Source organism: Sparus aurata, chromosome 8, assembly GCF_900880675.1.
Source record: "Sparus aurata chromosome 8, fSpaAur1.1, whole genome shotgun sequence".
Taxonomy (NCBI): domain Eukaryota; kingdom Metazoa; phylum Chordata; class Actinopteri; order Spariformes; family Sparidae; genus Sparus; species Sparus aurata.
The window spans coordinates 36580378-36601729 of record NC_044194.1 but is presented as its reverse complement, the minus strand read 5'-3'; the positions used below and the strand labels follow the sequence as shown (position 1 = coordinate 36601729).

At 42.1% G+C, this 21352-nt stretch overlaps 1 protein-coding gene across 3 annotated transcripts in view; it reads left to right on the top strand.

Annotated features, from left to right (window-relative positions):
• bcar1 (BCAR1 scaffold protein, Cas family member) overlaps positions 1–12461 on the top strand; it is an 84026-nt gene extending 71565 nt beyond the window's left edge. For 2 of the 3 annotated variants that reach the window (XM_030425702.1, XM_030425703.1), the window contains exons 3-8: positions 462–620; positions 736–831; positions 2348–2734; positions 4041–4922; positions 6670–6756; positions 10881–12461. In XM_030425702.1, the coding sequence (XP_030281562.1) occupies positions 462–620; positions 736–831; positions 2348–2734; positions 4041–4922; positions 6670–6756; positions 10881–11420 (2151 nt within the window). In that variant the 3' untranslated portion in view covers positions 11421–12461. The remainder of the gene's footprint in view (positions 1–461; positions 621–735; positions 832–2347; positions 2735–4040; positions 4923–6669; positions 6757–10880) is intronic. The other variant, XM_030425704.1, reaches the window with a different exon arrangement.
• The last annotated feature ends 8891 nt before the right edge of the window (positions 12462–21352 follow it).

Here is a 21352-nt window from a genome sequence, read left to right as displayed (position 1 = left end):
ACTATGACAGGACCCCTGCTCTGTTTTTATTGCCTGTGTGTGTCTTTGTGTCAGCAGCTCATTTTTTTGATGAGACTGAACAACCTTAAGTCTCTGTTCATGTAGTGTGATGAAGCAATACATTTTAACTCAGAGGTTAAGAAGCCTTTTAATTTTAGACTGCTGTGACAGGGTGGTGCATTGTGACCCTTGAGGGTTTCCATAGTCACAAAAGCACAGGCTTCATGACTTTTAGAGTAAGGGGACTTTTAAGATAAGGGGTTCAATGCCGTAATGTTTTTCTGTGAATAAATGTCAAGCTTTTCTCTCTCTGTTCACGTGATAAGCAAATAAAGAGTGAAATGAAGAGTTCATGCCCATTCTCTTCAATTCAGACTGATGTTTGTGTTACAATAATACAGCACATCTTTGTGTTATTCTTGACTTTGACCTGCTTCACTTCTCTGTGTTTCTGTGTGCAGGTGGTAGTTCCTACTAGGGTTGGACAGGTGTATGTGTATGACTCAGTGAAACCAGGGCAGGACGAGTATGATGTCCCACCCAGACATCAGCCTCCAACCCAGCAGGACATATACGACGTGCCACCCACTCGCCAGCAATACAACACACAGGTCAGACTGGTGGGTGTGTGTGTGTGTGTGTGTGTGTCTGTGTGTGAGTGTCTGTGTGTCTGTTTGTGTGTCCAGTGTGAGGTAACAACTTGTCATTTATGTTATTCTTTTTCTCTGTGTTCAGGTGTATGACACCCCTCCCATGGTGGTGAAGGGGCCCTCTAGTGGTCAAGATATATATGACACCCCACCAAGTACAGACAGGAACACCCAGCACACAGTAAGGCTTTGGATTAGGAATATTGTGTTTTTATAAATCGAAGTACTGTAAACTATATTGTTACAAAACTGTGTGTTGCTGTTATTTCATTATCTTGTAATCTTACTGCCTTAGGTCATTTTGGTTATTTTTGTTTTCGGTTAATGTTTTTTATAGAATGTATATCCAGAAATGCAACATATCAGATTAGAACCGAACAATATATATAGTCCCATATGTATGAAGTGCTGAAGTGTTCAAAAATACTTAATACATAAGTAAAAATCAAGATGATTGCACAAAGGCTAAAGAAAACATAAAAGCGGGATCAAGTGTGACCCAAAATATCATCATAGAAATATGCTCTGTGCTCTGTATCATTTAAACAGGTGTGATGTCTACCATTGTTCCAATTATAATTATCCTAATTATCATGCTAACATTTGCTTTAATCATTCACCAAAAGAACAGCTTGTTTTGTGCCTTGGATGTATGGAAAGGGGGGAGGATGAGCATGTCAGGTTGGTCATTAACCAAAATATTGGACAAATTGAATCTGTGACCCGTTGATGTCAGCAGAGGAAGAGTCAGGCAATCACCAAAGTTTTTACATATCATCCTGAGCCGAACATGAATGTCCAAATCAAATTTAATTTCAATGTATCATTAGTTAAGTGTCAACTTTCTGGTGACATGACAGGAAAAGCCAGGGAATCATCAAAGTAGGTGAGACTATCCTCTGCTGACCATGAATAAAATGGAATAACAATATCTGCTGCGGTATTTCAGTGTTGGTCAAAGCAGGGAGCTCACAGACTGAACAACATTTTCACCCAGGTAGCATTGCTTAACCCCACAATTTAAATATCGCAAACCAAAATGTGTTCCTCTTTGTTTTCAGATTTGTAGATATGTAAAATCTTAAAGCAGCATTTTCACACATATTGTAGAATTTCGAGAACAAAACAATATAAGAGCTTGAGATTATTTAAGAACAGTTTGAGAATTCTATCACTGACAAACATGCCATCAACTGATGGGGACATACAACACACTGTATTGCATTGTAGTAGCCATGTATGAAAATCTGAGAGCGTGCTGTTCTCAGGGAAGATATTTTAATCAATTTGTACATTTATTTTATTTATGTAATTCCTGTTATGTCTTTTTTATTTTCATGTTCTTTGTAATCTAATTTGCAAAATGTATTAGTATATGGCACATTTTAGTTTCCATTATAGTGAGTAGCTGATCAGAGGCAGATGAAATAACCTGTTTGTTTTTTAATCATTCAAATCATTGGAATAGAGTCTGAAATCACAGAATGAACCCAGTATAATGTGATTAAGATTGATCAGGTATAAATGACAGCAAAGACACAGCCATCACTGAACAATAGCCTGTTTTGATCCATCAGGCAAAGGCTGCAGAAGGAACTTTCCTATAAAGCATTTTAATACATGCATACAGTACAAACTAAACAATTAAATGAACAATCAAATAAAACACTTGTGCTTCTCTCCCTCTCTCTCTGCAGGTCTATGACTTCCCTCCGTCTGTCAGTAAAGATGTCCCTGATGCTCAGCCAATCAGAGAGGAGACCTACGATATACCACCCCACTTTGCCAAACTCAAGCCACAAGTCCCCGTCCCTCTAGGCCAGTACCTTCCCAACAATCTCAACGATGACGATGAGCCGCCGATTCCAGAGGATGTATACGACATCCCACCCTCCATCCAAACTGACAAGCATTACCATGGGGACAGGGGTGGAGTCAGTCAGGCACCCCAGGAGATCTATGACATCCCAGCTAGCCTGCGAGCCGGAGGTCACCCCACCCAGGATGTCTATGACTTCCCTCGGGAACGAGAGGAAAAAGGAGGAGAGAGAAGAGACCATTACGTCTATGATGTCCCACCACAGGTAGGAGAGTGTAAGGGCCCGTCCTGCTGTCAGGGGAAGATGTTTGCTCACTTTAAACCAAGACTGAGATGTGAAGATTCATATCAGTTATGTCCCTGTGCGTCCAGTGTAGAGGCAGGTCATGTTCAAGTCAAGCCATTCTAGTCTGGTTTATGTGAATAAACTTTTACTATGTGATGTTCAAGTGTTCTGATCGTCCAGCTGTCACTATTTTAATATGTACACTTACAATGGTTACAAGTGTTGTTTCACGTCTTTAGTGGCTTTAGAGGGAGAGGCACTGTTCACCGGCTCACAGCTGTAAAGGTTGTCACACATGTCACCTTGCTCTGTGGTAACACAACACACCTCCTCCCCTCAGTCAATCAAGTGGCACTTCCTCTGTGTTTGAGCCATGTGTTTTTACTGTCTGCTCCACTGGCGATGTGATGTTGTTACAATAAGTTTGGATCACTTTTTATGAATGTCTGATATTACAGTTGTGTTCATATGTCCTTCTTTCAGTAAATCTTGATCTTTTAATTGTTGACAAAATTGGAATCATTTACCAAAGCTACTTTCAATAGAACTGGAGGAGGAATCTGTGCTTGGTAGCACAATGGTTCTCAGTGGAGTTCTAGAAACAAAAATCCATTGGGCATATCCTAACACCTGATGGTTGCACAGCTCAAATTTCCAAATCAGGTCAAAATTTAAGGAGAAACTATGCAGATTTTGTCTCAAAAACTCAACATGGAAATTGCCTTTCATGTTTTTTGCCTTATGCTTACTTTTTATAGGTTTTTTTCTTTTTTGTTGTGAACACTAGGTCATTAGCAGGTACTTTAAATCAGAGCTATTCAGCTGGCGGCCCATGGGCCAAATGTGGCCGTTTAGGAACCTAATTACAGCCCTTTGATCATTTTGTTAGGAGGTTAATGAGCACATGAATTAGTTCTGTCTGTTGCTAAACAGAACAATTCTGTGATTTCATTAAAAAGTTTTAATGCTGGCTGTTTTTGCAGAGGAAGTTTAGGAGAATTCAACTGACAACCTACTTCTTCACAACTTTTGTCGCATACTTTCTGAGCTTTACAGGTCAGACATAGGGAAAGTAAAAGCCCTGCCACTGGCATTTCAGTTTTTTTCAAATCTGGATAGATTTAGATCTTAAGAAGTAGATGATTAGGCGGGTTAGCTTTAAATCATCATTTACTGGTGAAAATATTATTTCTAGCAAAGATCAAATACAGGAAACAAGGAGAAACTGCTCTGCTCATGGGCATCTCGCCACACAGTCTCTTAGTAATGATGTCTCTTTTTCCAGGTTGTGCGTGATGCTCAGTCCACCAGTGAGGAGCTGACCATGTCCTTCAAACGGCTGTCTGCCTCCAGTACAGGAAGCACACGTAGCAACCACTCTGCTTCATCTTTAGACATGGTCCCTGTTCGCGACACCTCCTCTTCCTCCTCACTTTCTGCTCCTGGCACTATTCCAGGGAAACCCCTCATCTTGGACCTGGAGCAGGCCATGGAGCGCCTGTCTCGCCTTCAGCAAGCTGTTGAGTCCAGCGTTTCCCTCATGATGTCATTCATCACAGGTAATTGGAGAAGCCCTGCTCACCTGGAAGGGAACCTGCTGGCCATTCATCAAGCTGCTGACCGGGTGCGTGCCACTGTCCGAGACTTCCTAGAATTTGCCCGGGGCGCTGTGGCGAATGCTGGCCAGGCCACAGACCGTTCTCTGCAGACCAAACTGGGCCGTCAGGTGGGGAAGATGGAGGAGGTCTTCCAGAGTTTGATTCGACACAGTCAGAGCTTAGACGCCATTTCCTGGTCACACACAGCGCTTGCAGCACCGCCGGCAGGAGGGGATGACTTAGATCGATTAATCATGACGGCACGAGGCATCCCAGACGACGCCAAACAGCTCGCCTCCTTTCTCCACGGTAATGCCTCGCTGCTCTTTAAACGGACCAACCGGCAGCAACAGCAGCTGCCACTTCCTCCAATCCCAGGGGACATCAGCTGTCAGATTACAGGATCAGGAAGTGGGAGCTATCAGGGAGGGGAGAAGGTGAACATTCAGTCACGTCCCCTTCCTTCTCCACCAAAGTTTACAGCTGCAGAGGAAGAGGAAGGTCTGGACAGGCCGTATGAGACCACAGAGGAAGGCTGGATGGAGGATTATGACTATGTACATTTACAGGTACACACACACACACACACATTTTTTATATAGTTGTGAGGACATTTCATTGACTCACAAGTTAAGTAGAAACTCAAATATCATATTAGAATAAATCTGAGCTAAATCCACACTTGATGCTCGTGGCTGGTACTACAGAAGTGTTGATGAACAAAGTGAAGAATGAAGAGTAGAACACAGTGTTGTATGGAGAGGTTGGGGTCATTATAAAGTATGGATTTGTATTTAGTTTCAGCCTTTTGATGAAAAATTAAACTTTCTGTGGCCATTTCTAGTCATTTTTTTGTTTTGCACTTTATAAATGTCGTCGGTGCATTCTGATGCTACAGTTAAATGCCTTTAGGAAATCAAATGACACTCTGGGTGAAAATTCCGTCTGTCTTTACTTTGTATATTTTTGACACATTTATTCAATAATAAGTAGTGATAGCACTGCCTTCCTGAACCTCAATGATGCTCCATGCTATCTAGTCAGTCGGGAATCTCAGCTCCAGAGCAAATTCAGACTCAACTGACTGACTCTGTGTTAAAGTGAAACTCTCGCCTGTGAGACTGTGTGCACAAACAATGTTCTCAATGCTCGTGTTCATGTGTAGAGACCCTGGTGATGCTACGAGCAAAGTTTCATGTTGTGTCGAGCCTTCTTAGTGTTTTAAAAATAGAGATTTTGATGCTAGGATAAGAGTGCCCCTGCACCCCATTGAAAATTAGCTTGCCCGAAAACGAAACTACGGTAAAAGTGCCTCTGTTGTCGTAATTATGCTTTTACACAAAGGTTTGACTCATATTCAATCACAGATAGAGCCTCGGTTGCTGTTTGGCGAGAGTTTCACTTTTAGTCTGATCCTGTGTAAAGCACATTATTTAGAAAGGCATAGGCAAGGCACAAGTGTCCTAGTTAGTCCCCCCAGGAATCCGCGATTCCGCAGTCGCGGAAATTACTGCAGATTTCTCGGCCGTCCGCGGATTCAAAGACCTTCCGCGGAATATCACATTTTGCATGTAGTCTTCATCCCAGCCGCTAGATGTCGCTGTCAGATAGACCGGGCTCTAGACTCACAGTAGAAGTACACTATCCACTGCATCCGGCTGACACTGGAAATGTTTACAAAAGAAAAAACTGTTTATAATTTGGACTTGATTGCACATTTTATGTCAGCATTTCATTGCTGTAACTGAATGTTTACATTTACTATCTGCAGTATGCAGTAGGCACTTCCTGTTCCTAAACCTTCACCCATAGTTTGGTGAAAAGTTTTGCACTCTTTATTTTGCAAATAAATCTGCCCAACAGGGACAAAGAAAATGTTGATGTTGATTATTTTAAAACCAGTAATAGAAGGTTCCACAATGTTTTACAGTGTTCTGGTATTGCAATTAATTTCATAATTACATTTAAAAAGTATGTTTTTTTAATGTTTGTGGAATTTTAACTTTCAAGCCGCAGAATCAAAATTGCTCTACACGGAATTTAAACTTTTTCTCTGCAGATTCCTGGGGGGACTACATAGTGTCATTACATGCAGCAACCACCAGGGCTGAACAATCAAACCACTGCAGTACCTAAAACTGCAGTTCCTTGAATGGGGGGGGGGGATAGTCTGAGTTCCAGCGGTTTCTGTTTGTCACCACTGGAGAGAGACAGCTTTATTTTACTTCTGATCCTCAGACAAAGAAGTATTTGAAATAATCCTGTAAGTAAATCCAGGTTGTGTAACGATTGTGTGGCTGTGTTTTGTTCTGTCAGGGGAAGGAAGAGTTTGAGAAGAACCAAAGGCAGCTGCTGGAGAAAGGCAACATCATCAGACACAAGACCCAACTGGAACAACAACAAGTGAGTGTGTGTTTATAAGGGTGTTTGACCCCTTTTGGATATAAACACTATAAACATACTTGGACTAAACATTTTCAGTTCATTTGTGGGCAAAGCCATCCTTGTCCTTGTTTCTCCTATGAGCAATAACTCATTTTGGCTTGTCAGAGTGGAAAGATGTGTCCAGGACATTACATTAAATGTTAGATAAGACACAGGTTAAGCAGTTTTACACTTTTTTATTGTGTTTTTGAACCATTGAACATACCATCCTGCTTTATGAGTGGAAGGCCATAAAAAGTATAATATTTCAAATTTGACATTTGCAATAAACAATAAAAACAGTATAAACAAAGTCTTATCAACTGAGGGAGTGGTGTGGATACCTAATAACCCTTGTATCTAAGTATAACTACAGAGGGTCACTCTGTCTTTTGTTCGTATCAACACACATAATCAATAAGATTGAAGAGTAAGTGGAAGGCTAGCAGTGAAGACGTTTTCCTAGTTTTTGATCTATCAGTTTCTAGTCTGATTAAAGTAATTTATAAAAGGTAGCCATGTAGAATTTACCTTCTTGTCCTTTTAATGAGATTTTCTAGATCAAAATGCATCATCACTTCTCTCATGTAGTTTGCATGTGTTTGGGGCGTTGCCTGTTTCCAAGTTAAGCAGTATTAATCTGCATGCCAGCCGACTAACAAAAGTTATCACATCGCTCTCAGACCTTGTTTAACTTGGTAAATGGACTTGCATTTATATAGTGCTTTTCCAGTCTACTGACGACTCAAAGTGCTTCACAACCACATTCACCCATTCACACACATATGGCAGAAGCTGCCATGCAAGGTGCCAACTGCACATCAGGAACTAATTGGGGTTCAGTATCTTATTCAAGGACACTTCGAACCAGCGACCTTCCAATCACTAGTTGACCCACTCTACCCCCTGAGCTACAGCCGCACCTTAGGATCTATTACGCCAAAAATGGCCGTTAGAGGGTCTAAATTTAAAACCTTGGATAAGGAAAGGAAAATACTTAGTAGTAGTAGTAGTAGTAGTTTAACAGTCTGGGACAGCTCCAAAACATGTGTGTCAATGACGATGGTTCAAGCCTACAGTGTTCGCATGAGGGATCAATATTTGGGACTATTCTGTTGTGCTTTTATTTGGGCAAGTATAGTGTGTGAGACACCAAATGTTATGAAGCCATGTCTGGTAACAATGATGAAGAATGTATCAGGTCCAGTGCCTCCTCCCACTGCCTTTCTCAAATCTCTATTCCTTGTTCTTCCTGCTATGTAAGTCTCAGATGTTGCATGGTGCTAGTAGATGGCAGCTGAGACAGCTTTTTATTTATGAAAGACATGACCAAGTGGATCATTCATGAGAAGTGTAGCCATAGAGACTGATTGAAACTTCAAACACAGTTTTGAAATTGCTCAAAGGTAGAAATAAATCATTTATAAATAGGTCCATGAAACTGTATAGTCCCATCTCATACCATTCATCAAATACAATGTTGTTAAACAACAGTATAACATAATGATAAATATTGAGCTGGAGTGCCAGCCATAAACTTTTTTTTTTATCTGAATCCAGATCCTTAGAGAGCGGGAGACCACCGGATTAGCAATAGAGTTAGGTGACTACGTAGGCAAGGCTGAGAAGAGCAGTGCTGGGAAGGAAGAGGGAGTGCAGCAGACCCTTGATGGGTGAAAAAAAAAAAAGATGTAATTTTTGCGGGATCTTGCAAAGGTTTTGCGAGATCTCGCAAAGATTTTTGCGGGATCTCGCAAAACCTTTGCGAGATCCCGCAAAAGCTGTAACACTTTGCTGGTCGTTTGGTAAAGTTGGATGAAGTTGAATGCATTCATTGTGTCATGATATTTTTTAAAAAAACGAAATAACACCAAAGTGTACATTTTAACAAGTTTAATTATACATTTATCGATATCATAGTAAACCGTAATTATTGCTATGTACACAAGTTTTTAATAGAGAGGGTTAGGGTTATGAAGCACGACTTTATTTTAACACTTAATATATAATAAAATAAATAATGATAATAGAACAAGCTGGAAACGAGCTGATCTAAAACAAACAAACAAACAAAAAGAGCCGTTTCGATCACTTTGAGCACTCCCTGAATAAGATGCTAGCATTGATCCCTGCCAGGTCGAGGAGGATGTTATAGAAGACCGCCACTGGCCATCTTCGCTGACACGGACACGGAGGCAGTGCCGGTCCGCTGCAAACAGAACCAAACACCGGACACTTGAAATGCCACAAGCGTGTGTGTGGTAACTGTACGAGAGCGGAGGTAATCTGTGGAGACTGTGACCAGTGATCACAACGGCTCTTTGTTTGTTTTAGATCAGCTCGTTTCCAGCTTTTTCGATTATTATTCTACTATTATTGTTTTATTATATATTAAGTGTTAAAATAAAATGTTTCATAGTCAAGTAAGTTACTTTAGTTGTTAATTTTCTATGAGTTTTCTCTATAAAAATCTTGTGTAAATATGCAATGATTACAGTTTACTATGTGCGATGATGTGAATATTGATAAATGTATAATTAAACTTGTTAACATGTTCATTTTGGGGTTATTTCGTTTTTGTTTTTTTTTAAATATCATGACACAATGAATGCATTCATCACTCAGTTGGGTATTTACATGAGAGATTTTAGAGTTTAAATCTAGCGGTCCAAATGACCGCTTACGGTCGTTCTAGTAGTGTTGAATTCTGGCCTTCTGAAGTCCAGCTGACACTTTGGTCACAGGGGATCACACAGCGGTGTGACAGCGGAGAGTCAGCAGCACGGTCAGTTTTAGTAGGTGTATAGGCAAACAAAGAAACAACAACGACCCCGACCATTATTCATTGTATTATTACATTTGTGGGAAGTTATTACAATAAAGATTTTCACGTCCCCACAAATAAATCATTGCAAACGTAATAGTTATTACATGTGTAGAAAATAGTATGCTACATTTGTGGGTTTATAACATTAAATGCTGCAGATTTTTATTACGTTTGTGGGTTTACTGACGATGTTAAATGACGATATTTGTCTCTTAATACCTACAAAGCCTCCTGCAGGCCTGATGCAGATAGTCAATGAAGCCAAGAAATTATAATAAGGAATGCTCTACCTGCTCTTATAGCCTATGCACACAGCGCAGGTCTTATTATAGGCTGTAATATATAAAAAATACTCAGTAGGCCTATAGTGAGGGAAAATTAGCTTTATTTGTGATTAAAATATGACGATGAGGACCCAACGATTGGCCTTCCTTTCCTTCTTAAACTATGTTGAAATTGCATCTTTAAACAGCTCAATTTTCAAAATTTCCCCGGACCCCGTTAAAAAAAGACTATCTGCGCAGTGATGCCGGTATCTGACCACTTTTTTCAGTAACGAGTAATCTAACACGTTAATATTTACAAACCAGTAATCAGATTAAAGTTACTTAGCATTATTTTTGTTATTTTCCTTAGTAAAAATATATAGTTCTGCTTTCTTCTTGACTCGGGGAGTGATGTCACGTGTGCCACAAGTCACGTTTTCAGCACGAGCACAACTCACGTGTAACACCACGCAGCGACACAGACACAAACAACAATGGAGGGAGGAGAGAGATGCGCGTTTTCTAGCTGGAAATACAGTCATTATTTTGAGTTCCTGTTCCTGTCAGCAAAAACCTTTGCGAGATCCCGCAAAAATCTTTTTTTTTTTTTTTTTCTCCCATGTCCCTTAAGGGGCTCCGTAGAATGCATTAAAATGAAAAATACATTCTTATTTTCATGAATAAAAGGTCAAGTGTGTGGTTTAATCTACGAAATGTCACCCAAAAAAAGGTGAGAGATTCAACCAATTCAATTACATGTTTTGTCTGGGCAACAGTCTACAACAAATGAAGAATCATCTAAAACAGAGAAAAGGAGAAAATCCTGAAGTTTGAGAAGCTGGAACCAGAGTGTTTACTTGATAAATGACTTCAAACATTAACTAAATTAAATTAACTAAACTAAATTAGATTTATTTAAGATTATCTATCGATCAACTAATTAGTTGATGATTGCAGCTCTAAAAGTATCATATGAAGTATTAACTGTGTTCTTTCTCTTCTCATTCCAGATTAAACAGTTTGAGCGGCTAGAGCAAGAAGTCAGCCGGCCAATCAACAATGACATGACAGGCTGGGTCCCGTCCCCACACCACCCTCAGCTTGCCCAGAACGGCTCTGGAGGACCCTCCTCCTCTTCCAAACTGTGCCCTGGCGACCGGCAGCTCCTCCTCTTCTACCAGGAGCAATGCGAGCAGAATGTCACCACGGTGACCAATGCCATCGACGCCTTCTTCACCGCCATAAACTCCAACCAGCCACCCAAGATCTTCGTGGCGCACAGCAAGTTTGTCATTCTCAGTGCACACAAGCTGGTGTTCATTGGTGACACACTGTCACGCCAGGCCAAGTCTCCGGAGGTGAGGGCCCGGGTGGCCCAGAGCAGCAACACCCTCTGCGAAAAACTCAAAGACATTGTGATCAGTACAAAGACCGCAGCGCTTCAATATCCTTCCCCTGGAGCAGCCAGAGAAATGACTGAGAGGGTGAGGGAGCTGGCAGGGTGTACACAGCAGTTCAGGATGGTGCTGGGACAGCTGCTGGTGATGTAGTGGGGGTGAGGGTGACACAGACTGAGATGTCCCAGGAACATGGGGCAGTAAACCCTCCGTGTAACCAGAGGTGTATGGCCCTGGGTTTGGCCCTTGCAGCGTGAGGTAGGAGAACCTTGACCCCCTGGAGCACAGAGTGCCCTGTACACCCTTCCACTGTGAGGTCGGAGATTCCATTTGCCTCGACAGGGTGACGCTTTACTCCCTGCGCTCCTGACATTTACATGAGAAACCCTGTGTGGCCCTGGATCCTGGTGGTCTGGGACCCTGTCTGGGAATTGGTACTCTGACCTCACATCTATCCTCTGCCCCCTCCCTACCTCACTATTCACTGGGACCATTCCACCATTCCTCTGTGCGCTTTATATTGTAGACAAGCTAAAAGGAACATGTATCTTCAGTGGGCTGGGCCAATGGTTGTAAAATAATCATTGTAAATATTTAAGTTACCTATTTAGTCTGAAAACCAGAAAGAAAAAAGACCTCCCAGTATATAAATATAAATATATGGGTCTTTTTTTTAACGAAGAAAGAAAAGGTGAAAACAAAAGTGTAGTTTTTAGACAATATCAATAATTGTTATTATTATTGCTATCCAGCATAACTATGGCTCTGATTCTTGATTCTTGTATCATTATTGTTATGGATGTGTAAATTCAAGATGATATGTATGACTGTATGTTATAGTACGTCTATGCTCTTCTCCATCCCTGACAAAGACACACTTTCCAAAAAAAACACTGGAGCACACACTCATACACCTTGCCAAGTTGCCTCTGTGTTGGAGCAGTAAGTTTCCGCCTGTGGCTCAATACATTTTCCACATTGATTTTAGTCCACCAGTGCGGGCAACACTGCTGCCACAAGATGTCAACATGACTGTCCAGTTGCAGTTTTTAAAAATGATCTCAGTGCCATCTCAGTTGCTCTTTTGGAAAACTATATGTAGGTTGTTTTGTAACAGGCATGTATTGGAGTAAAGGAGTGTAAAAGGTTAAAGAATACAAATGAAATTAAACCTACGTTTCCTCTTTCCTCTGACACTTGTTTTTTTTTTCTTTTTAGATATTCAGAAATTATTTTAAATGTCAATGAATCCTAAAATAATAATGTAGAGATGGTTTGTAGGGGACTTCCCCTTTGTTTTACCTTCATTTCCCAACCCAATGCCAACGTTTGTTTCAAGCTGATGAGAAACCTGTTCTCTCAATGGTAAGTGGTGATCAATCTACTCACTTTGCTTTCAGAATATTGTCAAATTGAATTTATATTGCAGCGAGAGAAGCAAAAGTACGGAAGAGGATTAGGGCCACATGTGAATTTTTTTTTTAGTTCTGACTTTAAAGTCAGAATTCTGAGAAAAAAGTCAGAATTCTGACTTTAATCTCAGAATTCTAAGAAAAAAAACTTTTTTTTTTTTTATCAGAACAAACAAAAAAAAAACATATGTGGCCCTAATCCTCTTCCGTACAAAAGCAAGGAAAAATAGCACAAATCAATAAGATGTGGCAACTGTGGCATCAGTTTTACATTCAACATGGACCAGGTAGATTCCAACAGGATTACAGGAAGACCATGGTTTATTAAAAGTGTGATTTTACTTTTGAGAGATTAAATACAACATATTAGATGTAAAGCATGTACACCTGTTTTTGTCTGTTTGTTTAAGCCTCTTGGGATGTTGTGGATGAACTCTAGAACAAGCATTAAAACCATGCACTGGACATATTTAGGCCTTATGCAGTTCCTTTGTCTAATGTGTTAGCACACAAATGGCTAGTTAGACATCAATGTTAACAGTACAGTACAAATGGAGTTATGACTGTTTCCACCTGATGTCGAGAAATCAATCTCTTTAAGCTGTTTTTTTCTTCTCTACTTACTCCTGAGAATATTATCTGGTTCAATATTATAAGTCTATCATTGGCGGCTGAATGCCCCACTGTGTTTACCAGCTAGTCTCTATCTTTTTTTTTGGTGCTGAACAGTGGGTTTATCAGTTATTTACTGAAAACAGTTGCCTGCTTCTGCTGCTGCTGGAAACAGGACTTATGAGAGCTCTGAGACTGCACCAAACAAGTAAAGTTGTGAGCTGTTAAATGAAACCAACGGGCTGAAAGATGCTCAAAAGTACTGAGGGTACCGGCAGAGTGTGGTGATAGTTCTTAGTGGATCACTATAAACAACACATTAAACAAAACACATTGCTCAGTGTTGATTAATGCTGTCTCAAGTGACATAACTTCAGGACTCTCTGCTTGTGCTTATGGACTGCAGATTTTCAGTGGAAGTGTTCGTTAAGAATTGTGAACCTGAGCAATGAACAGATCAATCAGGAGAGATGCATGTTGAAAGAATGGAAAAAAAAATGTATTGCCATCTGCACAATAGAGAATGTGAAAGTCTGTGGCAGTTGGACATTCTTCTGTCATCATATTGGAGGAAGTGGCTTTAGGAGTGTTCCACCTTAGCTGTCCTCCAGGTTACGTTGCATTCGGACAGCGATACTTCTCGGCTGGCATGATGCCAGCTAGCAGAACAAGCTACTGCTAAGGTGAGTTGTTCAAAAACCTTCTTTTTAGTAAACTCTGTGTACACAAACAATGTTCTCAATGCTCGTGTTCATGTGTAGAGACCCTGGTGATACTACGAGCAAAGTTTCATGTTGTGTCGAGCCTTCTTACTGTTTTAAAAATAGAGATTTTGATGCTAGGATAAGAGTGCCCCTGCACCCCATTGAAAATGAGCTTGCCCGAAAACGAAAATACGTTAAATCTTAAAAGTGCCTCTTTCGTCGTCATTATGTTTTTACACAAAGGTTTGACTCTGGTACATTCACAAAAAAAGCCTATGTTGCATTTTGGCGAGAGTTTCCCTTTAATGTCAGGGCAAATGAAGGTGAAGGCAGATGATGACCAGAAACCCAGTTGCTGCAGGGAGGCTGATGGAATAGCTTGGTTTGCTGCAGATGATGTGACAGGGTCTGTCCTAAAAGAATGCCCTAAATAGTGCTGCTGAGGGCGTAGGTTACCTCTGATGAGGACTTTCCTTCATGGTGGATTTGAGAGGGTGTAATGCAGTATGGGTACAAGGCAAGATAATGGAGCGAACTGTTGTGTATTTAAATGAGCAGAAGGTATCTACTCTGCAGCAAGCTGCTATTCTTGCTGATGAGTTTGCTCTTACCCACAAAAGCTCCTTTGTCAGGCACGATTCTCCTGCTCAACATGAAACTGCTTTTAGGCCTATTGACACACGTGTTCCACATTCTAGTACATCAGTCTCTGCACCTAAGGCAGTTAAGCAATGTTTTTTCTGTCATAAAGCTGACCACCTAATTGCCGACTGCAGTGCGTGGAAACGTAAGCAGCAGGCGGCAATTTCAAAGCCCAAGGGTGTGGGGCTAGTAAGAACGGTAAACAGTTGTCCACCATCCACCATTCAAACAGTACCTGATGAGTGTTTCAAACCTTTCATTTTCCCTGCATTTGTCTCGCTCACAGGAAAGGTGGATGATCAGCGTCCTGTCACAGTGTTGCGAGACACTGGTGGCTCTCAGTCATTCATTGTTTCCACTGTACTGCCCTTGAGTGAGGAGTCTGCCTGTGACGCGAGTGCAATCGTAAGAGGTATCGGGATGGGGTTTGTACCTGCACCCCTTCACCGCATCCATGTCCAGTCTAACCTTAAAACTGGTTTCTTCCGGGTAGCTGTGCGTTCCTCGTTCCCCATCGATGGTGTTGACTTTATTATGGGTAACGACATAGCTGGGGGCAAAGTATATCCATCACCGGAAGTTGTTGACAACCCTAAGGCAGAATCTAGACATGATGATCTGGTCCAGTGTCACCCTGACGTGTTTTCAGTTAGTGTGCTAACTAGGGGGCAAGCTAGAAAACAAGCTCAGGATGTTGATCTGTCTGACTCTGTTTTTGCTTCTGCCTTATCTGAGGACAGGCTGCCACCTATGGGGGATAAGGAGAACTGTACTGAAGGCCCAGAAAAATGTGAAAGTGGGGCAGAGCCTGTTGCTGCTCATGTGCTGCCACTGACCCGAGAGGCACTCATCAGCTCTCAGTCAGGTGACCCATCTCTGAGAAAATGTTTTGCAGCAGTTGAGGATGTCAGTAAATGTACTGAGAGTCAGTCATTTTTCTTAGATAACAGGGTGTTGATGCAGAAATGGATTTCACCTCTAGGAAAAACCAATGCAGTTGGTGACTTGGGCTCAGTGTTTCAGATAGTGATTCCTGCTGCATACTGGCAGCATGTACTAGAGTTAGCCCATGACCATCCCTGGTCTGGTCACCTTGGTGTCACTAAAACCCATGACCGTATTCTGAAGCATTTCTTCTGGCCAGGAATGAAGAAGGAAGTGGCGCGTTTCTGTAAAACATGTAGTACCTGCCAAGTGGTGGGGAAACCAAATCAGGTTGTTCCTCCAGCCACTCTACATCCTATTCCTGCTGTTGGTGAACCCTTTGAACGTGTATTGGTCGATTGTGTCGGTCCATTGCCAAGGACAAAGTCTGGTAACCAGTTTTTGTTAACGGTAATGTGTGTTACCACTTGTTTTCCCGAGGCCATTCCACTGCGAAAAATCACTGCACCTGCCATCACACGGGCACTGACCAAGTTCTTTACCATGTTCGGGTTACCTAAAGTTGTACAGACAGATCAGGGAACCAACTTCCTGTCGAAATCATTTAAACAAACTTTGCATGCCCTAGGCATCGCTCATTCAGTCTCTAGTGCGTATCATCCACAGTCACAGGGGGCGCTTGAGCGTTGGCATCAAACCCTGAAGTCCATGCTGCACAAGTACTGTCATGACACAGGGAGAGACTGGGATGAAGGTATCCCCTTCACACTGTTTGCCATCCGTGAAGCCAAACAGGAGTCCCTGGGGTTCAGCCCGGCTGAACTTGTGTTTGGGCACAGTGTTCGTGGCCCACTGAAAGTGTTAAAGGAACAGTTCTTGTGTAATGTTTCTCCACAGACTACAGTTCAGGATTTTGTGTCACGATGTAAGGAGCGTTTACTTCATGCTTCTGCTCAGGCTAAAGTGGCACTCTCCTCCTCTCAGGAGAATATGAAAGAGAGGTTTGACCGGAAAGCAGTTAAGTGTGAGTTTGTACCTGGCGAGAGAGTTCTAGTGCTGTAACCCACGCCTGGCTCTGTCCTTACTGCCCGTTTTTCAGGCCCTTATGTCCTCAAAAGCAAAGTGACCGATACAAACTATGTCATTCACACACCTGAGCGCAGACGTAAGGTGCGATTGTGCCACATTAACATGCTCAAGTCCTATCATTCCAGAGAAGCCAACGAGGGGGAGCAGAAAAAATCTCTGAAGACTTCTGCCCCTTGCGAAACAACTACTTCCTTGGTTTGTGTGGAATCTTTGCCTGACGATGGTTTGACGTTACTGGGGAGTGATCAGCAGTGTGGTAGGCTGTCTAACACAGAGTTTTTGGCTAAAATAGACGCCCATTTGAACTATCTCCCGGTAGACCAGCGACGAGAGATGGTTTCTTTGATACGCTCCCACCCATCCCTGTTTAGTGATGTACCATCCAGCACCAACGTATTGAAACATGATATTGATGTTGGTAGTGTGTCTCCCATTAAACAGCATGCGTACCGTTGTCCTTTAGCTAAAAGAGAGCTAATGAAAAAGGAGGCTAATTACCTGTTGGAAAATGGTTTAGCTGTACCTAGCTGTAGTCCTTGGAGTTCCCCTTGTTTGTTGGCTCCTAAATCTGATGGCACCTCGCGCTTTTGTACTGACTATCGCAAGGTTAACGCAGTTACAGTGCCAGACTCATTTCCTTTGCCTCGCATGGAGGACTGTATCGATAGTATTGGGCCGGCCATGTTTATTACAAAACTCGATCTGCTGAAAGGGTACTGGCAGGTTCCATTAACACCCAGAGCCTCTGAGATCTCGGCCTTTGTAACCCCTGACCACTTCCTGCAGTATACGATTATGCCATTTGGGGTGAGAAATGCGCCTGCCACGTTTCAGCGTCTAATGAATCTAGTGCTAGGAAATGTCAAGAACTGTAATGTCTACCTTGATGACGTTGTCGTGTACTCAGCCGATTGGGCCAGTCATATTGCTAGCTTGACGGAAGTGTTTCAGAGACTTGAAAAAGCGTCCTTGACTCTTAATCTAACCAAGTGTGAGTTCGGTAAGGCCACGGTTACATACTTGGGGAAACAGGTTGGCCACGGGCAGGTCCGGCCCGTAGATGCTAAAGTCTCGGCCGTGCTGTCCTATCCGGTTCCCACATCAAGGCGTGAACTACGGCGTTTCTTGGGCATGGCTGGTTATTACCGGTGTTTTTGCAAAAACTTTTCTGTGGTAGTTGATCCTTTAACCAGTCTGTGTAGTCCTCAGGTTCCCTTTGTATGGAGTGCTGAGTGTCAGTATGCCTTTGAGGCAGCAAAGTCTCTGCTCTGCAGTGCACCTGTCCTGGCGGCGCCTAACTTCTCTCATCCTTTTAAGCTGGAGGTTGATGCGAGTGCTTCAGGAGCTGGTGCTGTACTGATACAAGATGGGGAGGGTGACGTGTGTCATCCAGTGTGTTACTTCTCGGTCAAGTTCAAACACCACCACCCAACTAAACTACTCCACCATTGAAAAAGAGACGCTGGCTATGCTACTTGCACTTCAACATTTTGTAGTGTATGTTGGTGCCAGTTCATCTTCTGTGGTTGTATACACGGACCATAACCCTCTTGTCTTTCTAACACAGCTGTATAACCACAACCAGCGACTGATGCGCTGGGCCCTGTTGGCGCAAGGTTACAACCTTGAGATTAAACACAAGAAGGGGATCGACAATGTGGTGGCTGATGCCTGTCCCGTGGGTGAGAAGTGAAGAAAAGAAAAAAGTGAAAAGGGTTGTAATTCTGATGTGTAGTATGGTATCAGTAAGAGTTGTTGTTTATAGTGTTTAAGGTAGCAAACTATTAGTTTGCACTTATGGGAGGGGGTGTTACGTGTGCATGTTTTGCTCTGCTCTCCTGTGTCCTGCTTCAGGTGGCGCCCTCCCCACCTGACTGGTCAGGCACACCTGCAGCACCTCAGCAATCAGGTGGATTGCTATAAAGCTGCAGGGATGGAAGAAGACGGGGCCAGTGGGCCAAGCCGCCAGATAGTGTTGTGGAGTGCTGTTGGTTGTGAACCTGAAGCTGTGTGTTACTCTTCATATCATTATTCCCTCGAGGCTCCGGCCTTAGTGTTAATCTTTGTTGTTGGTTAGACCACATTTTGGTCCAGTCTGAATGGTTTTTGACTTCGCTTCCATAAGGGAGTGGCTTTGTGTTAGCGTTGGGCTTATTTATGTATAAATAAATAGTTTAATTGTACAAATCTTTCTGTTTCCTATCCTCCTTGAAACACCCGGTTTATTATTAAATGTGTTGCTCGTCTCTTCCCCTGGATACCACAAATTGGGACGTAACAACCACCATATTTGGAATGTTTGAGATGTAAACTATAATGATGGGAGTAGGGAATTCTGTGGCTCTGAGGAAAGCATAGGAAGCCGATTAGAATACAGCATCAATACAAGAAGAGAAAATGCCTTTTCTGAAGCCTGTGTACGAGTGTCAGTGTAGTGCTTACGCCTGTGCGTAGGAGTACAGACGCTGTACAACTGAGGGAGTGTATTGCCAAGGAAAACGAGTTTGGAGCCGCAGGGCAGCTGCCACGCAGCCCATGGGAACACAACAGGAGTGAGCAGCAAATAATCATTACATAAAATAATAGTCATTATTACACCAATTCTTAATAGAGACTAAATCCTATGCATGAGCCTATCAATTTTACTGTCCAATCTATGCCCATTGTCACCAAGACTGCATTTGTATTTATTGTTTTGATCATCAATCACAGCTTTTAAAATAACTGTCACACCTAGCAACAGGGTCAACCATGCCTCTTCACTGAGATAAAAGTTTCTGGCCTTTCCTTGCTGGGCCTCAGGAGGCTGACTTTTGACAGCTGGCGGCGAGACCGTGGCTGATATCTTTTCTTTCGACTGGTCACGGTGAATGCTGCCTATGAACTTTTGAATGGCTGTTTGATCACCGACACAATGGAAGATAGCTGCCTGAGACCTCAACTGTGCTTCAGTTGAAGATTATAGCTAATCCAGAGGGTTTTTAAAGAGTTCATTCATTTTAAGCAGTTGGAAAATGTGTATGTGAAAATGCATATGTATAACAAAGCGCTGCGAACATTAGCTTCCAGTAACAAAGCAGCATTCTTTTTATTTGATGATTTTAATTACTAACGTGAAGTTGTGGATGAACTGAGTTTCCATGCTTTTAATCTCCATCAATCTCCTTTTGATAATACCAGTATTGCCACAGTGATGCAAGAGAAATCACGACAGCAGAAGACACCATATGGGAAAGTCCATAAACAGCATCTGCATCAACTGGAAATGTATGAGGGTTGAAGGGTTGTCCCAAATCAAAGGGAGAGATTTCAACCACTACCCTTTGGAACTGTTCTGGCAGACAAGGGGATCACTCAAACACAAGCAGCATAAGGTACAATTTGGAAATGGGATTGGGTCTTAGTGCCAGGAAGTTTTATGAATACAGCCCCTGGACACTGTGGAGACTTTTGGTAACGGTGCACTGGTAGTAATGTGTCTTACATCAACCATTAGAAAAACAGGTGACAGCAACTTGGAGCATGGTGGAATATATCGACAGGGTTTGTGTAATTGCTCACACTGTCAGGGGGGGGAGACAAACTGAAGGTTTGAGGGAATATTTTAGCAAAAGCTTACTGTGTATGATTGTGTGTTTGTGACTTATGTGAATTTAAGGACACATTTACCAGATGTCTACTATAGCAAGGAATATTGTAAATCCAAAAAACAGTACCAGCTACACTGAGTGTATATGCATTAGAATCCCGTGCCCTATATGATTCTAATGTTGATTCTAATATTTACTTGAGATATTAAGTTTCTGATTGATCATTGACTTGCACTTGACATTTCTGGCATTTACCTCAGTTTTGCCTGACTTCCTTCAATAGGATCATACACCTAAGTTTAGTAAATGATGCACCTGTATATATGGCAGTGAATGATCATGAGACCTAGTTCTGGTGTTTTACATGCTACTATATAATGGTTTCTGTCAGACTACACAAGCAAGTTTATCCAGGCTAATGTGGCTTTTTTGTTCACTGTGGTGAATATAGTAATCACACAGACATTGCTGCTTTATGCAAGATTTTACAGTGCATCATAAAACCTAAAACATGAAATATGCATTCCTCCCTGACAACACTAATAAATGGAGGACAAAATGTGCAAGAATGGATAAGTTCCTAAGATAAGTTCCACAGAGTGTTCACCTCTTGGGCACTATTAAGGCATCCTTGAACAAGGCATTGAACAAGGGACCGTGTTAAGGTGCCGTTGAACAAGGCACCTGACTGCCCACAGTAAGGTGTTCTAATGCTTCCCCCAACAAGTGGTAGTGTGAAGGTCCTATGTGTGCATGTATGTATTTTAGGCCTCGGGTATGTGTGTGTGTGTGTGTGTAAAAATAACAATTGAGTGGAAAATGTTATTTTCCAAAGGAGATTTATAAAGTTCTTCTTCTTTCACACTCAACTGGGTATCTTATTCTTGGCAGTTGTGTAGGTTTACTCAATGGCAGCAAACGTGTTTGCAACTGCCAGGATGTATCCCTCTGCCACACTTCAGCAGGGACATTTTCTGATGAAACAAAGTGCCAAATGAAAATAAAACGACCGTGACTTTGGAAGATACGCCCTTATTTGTGCTGAAGCCTCATTTAAGCTTCAGCTTATCTTTGAAAACATTTTTTTTTAATGTTACACAAAAACAAGACTGATGCATTTCTCCCATGTGAAGTCACTCTACAAAGGACCT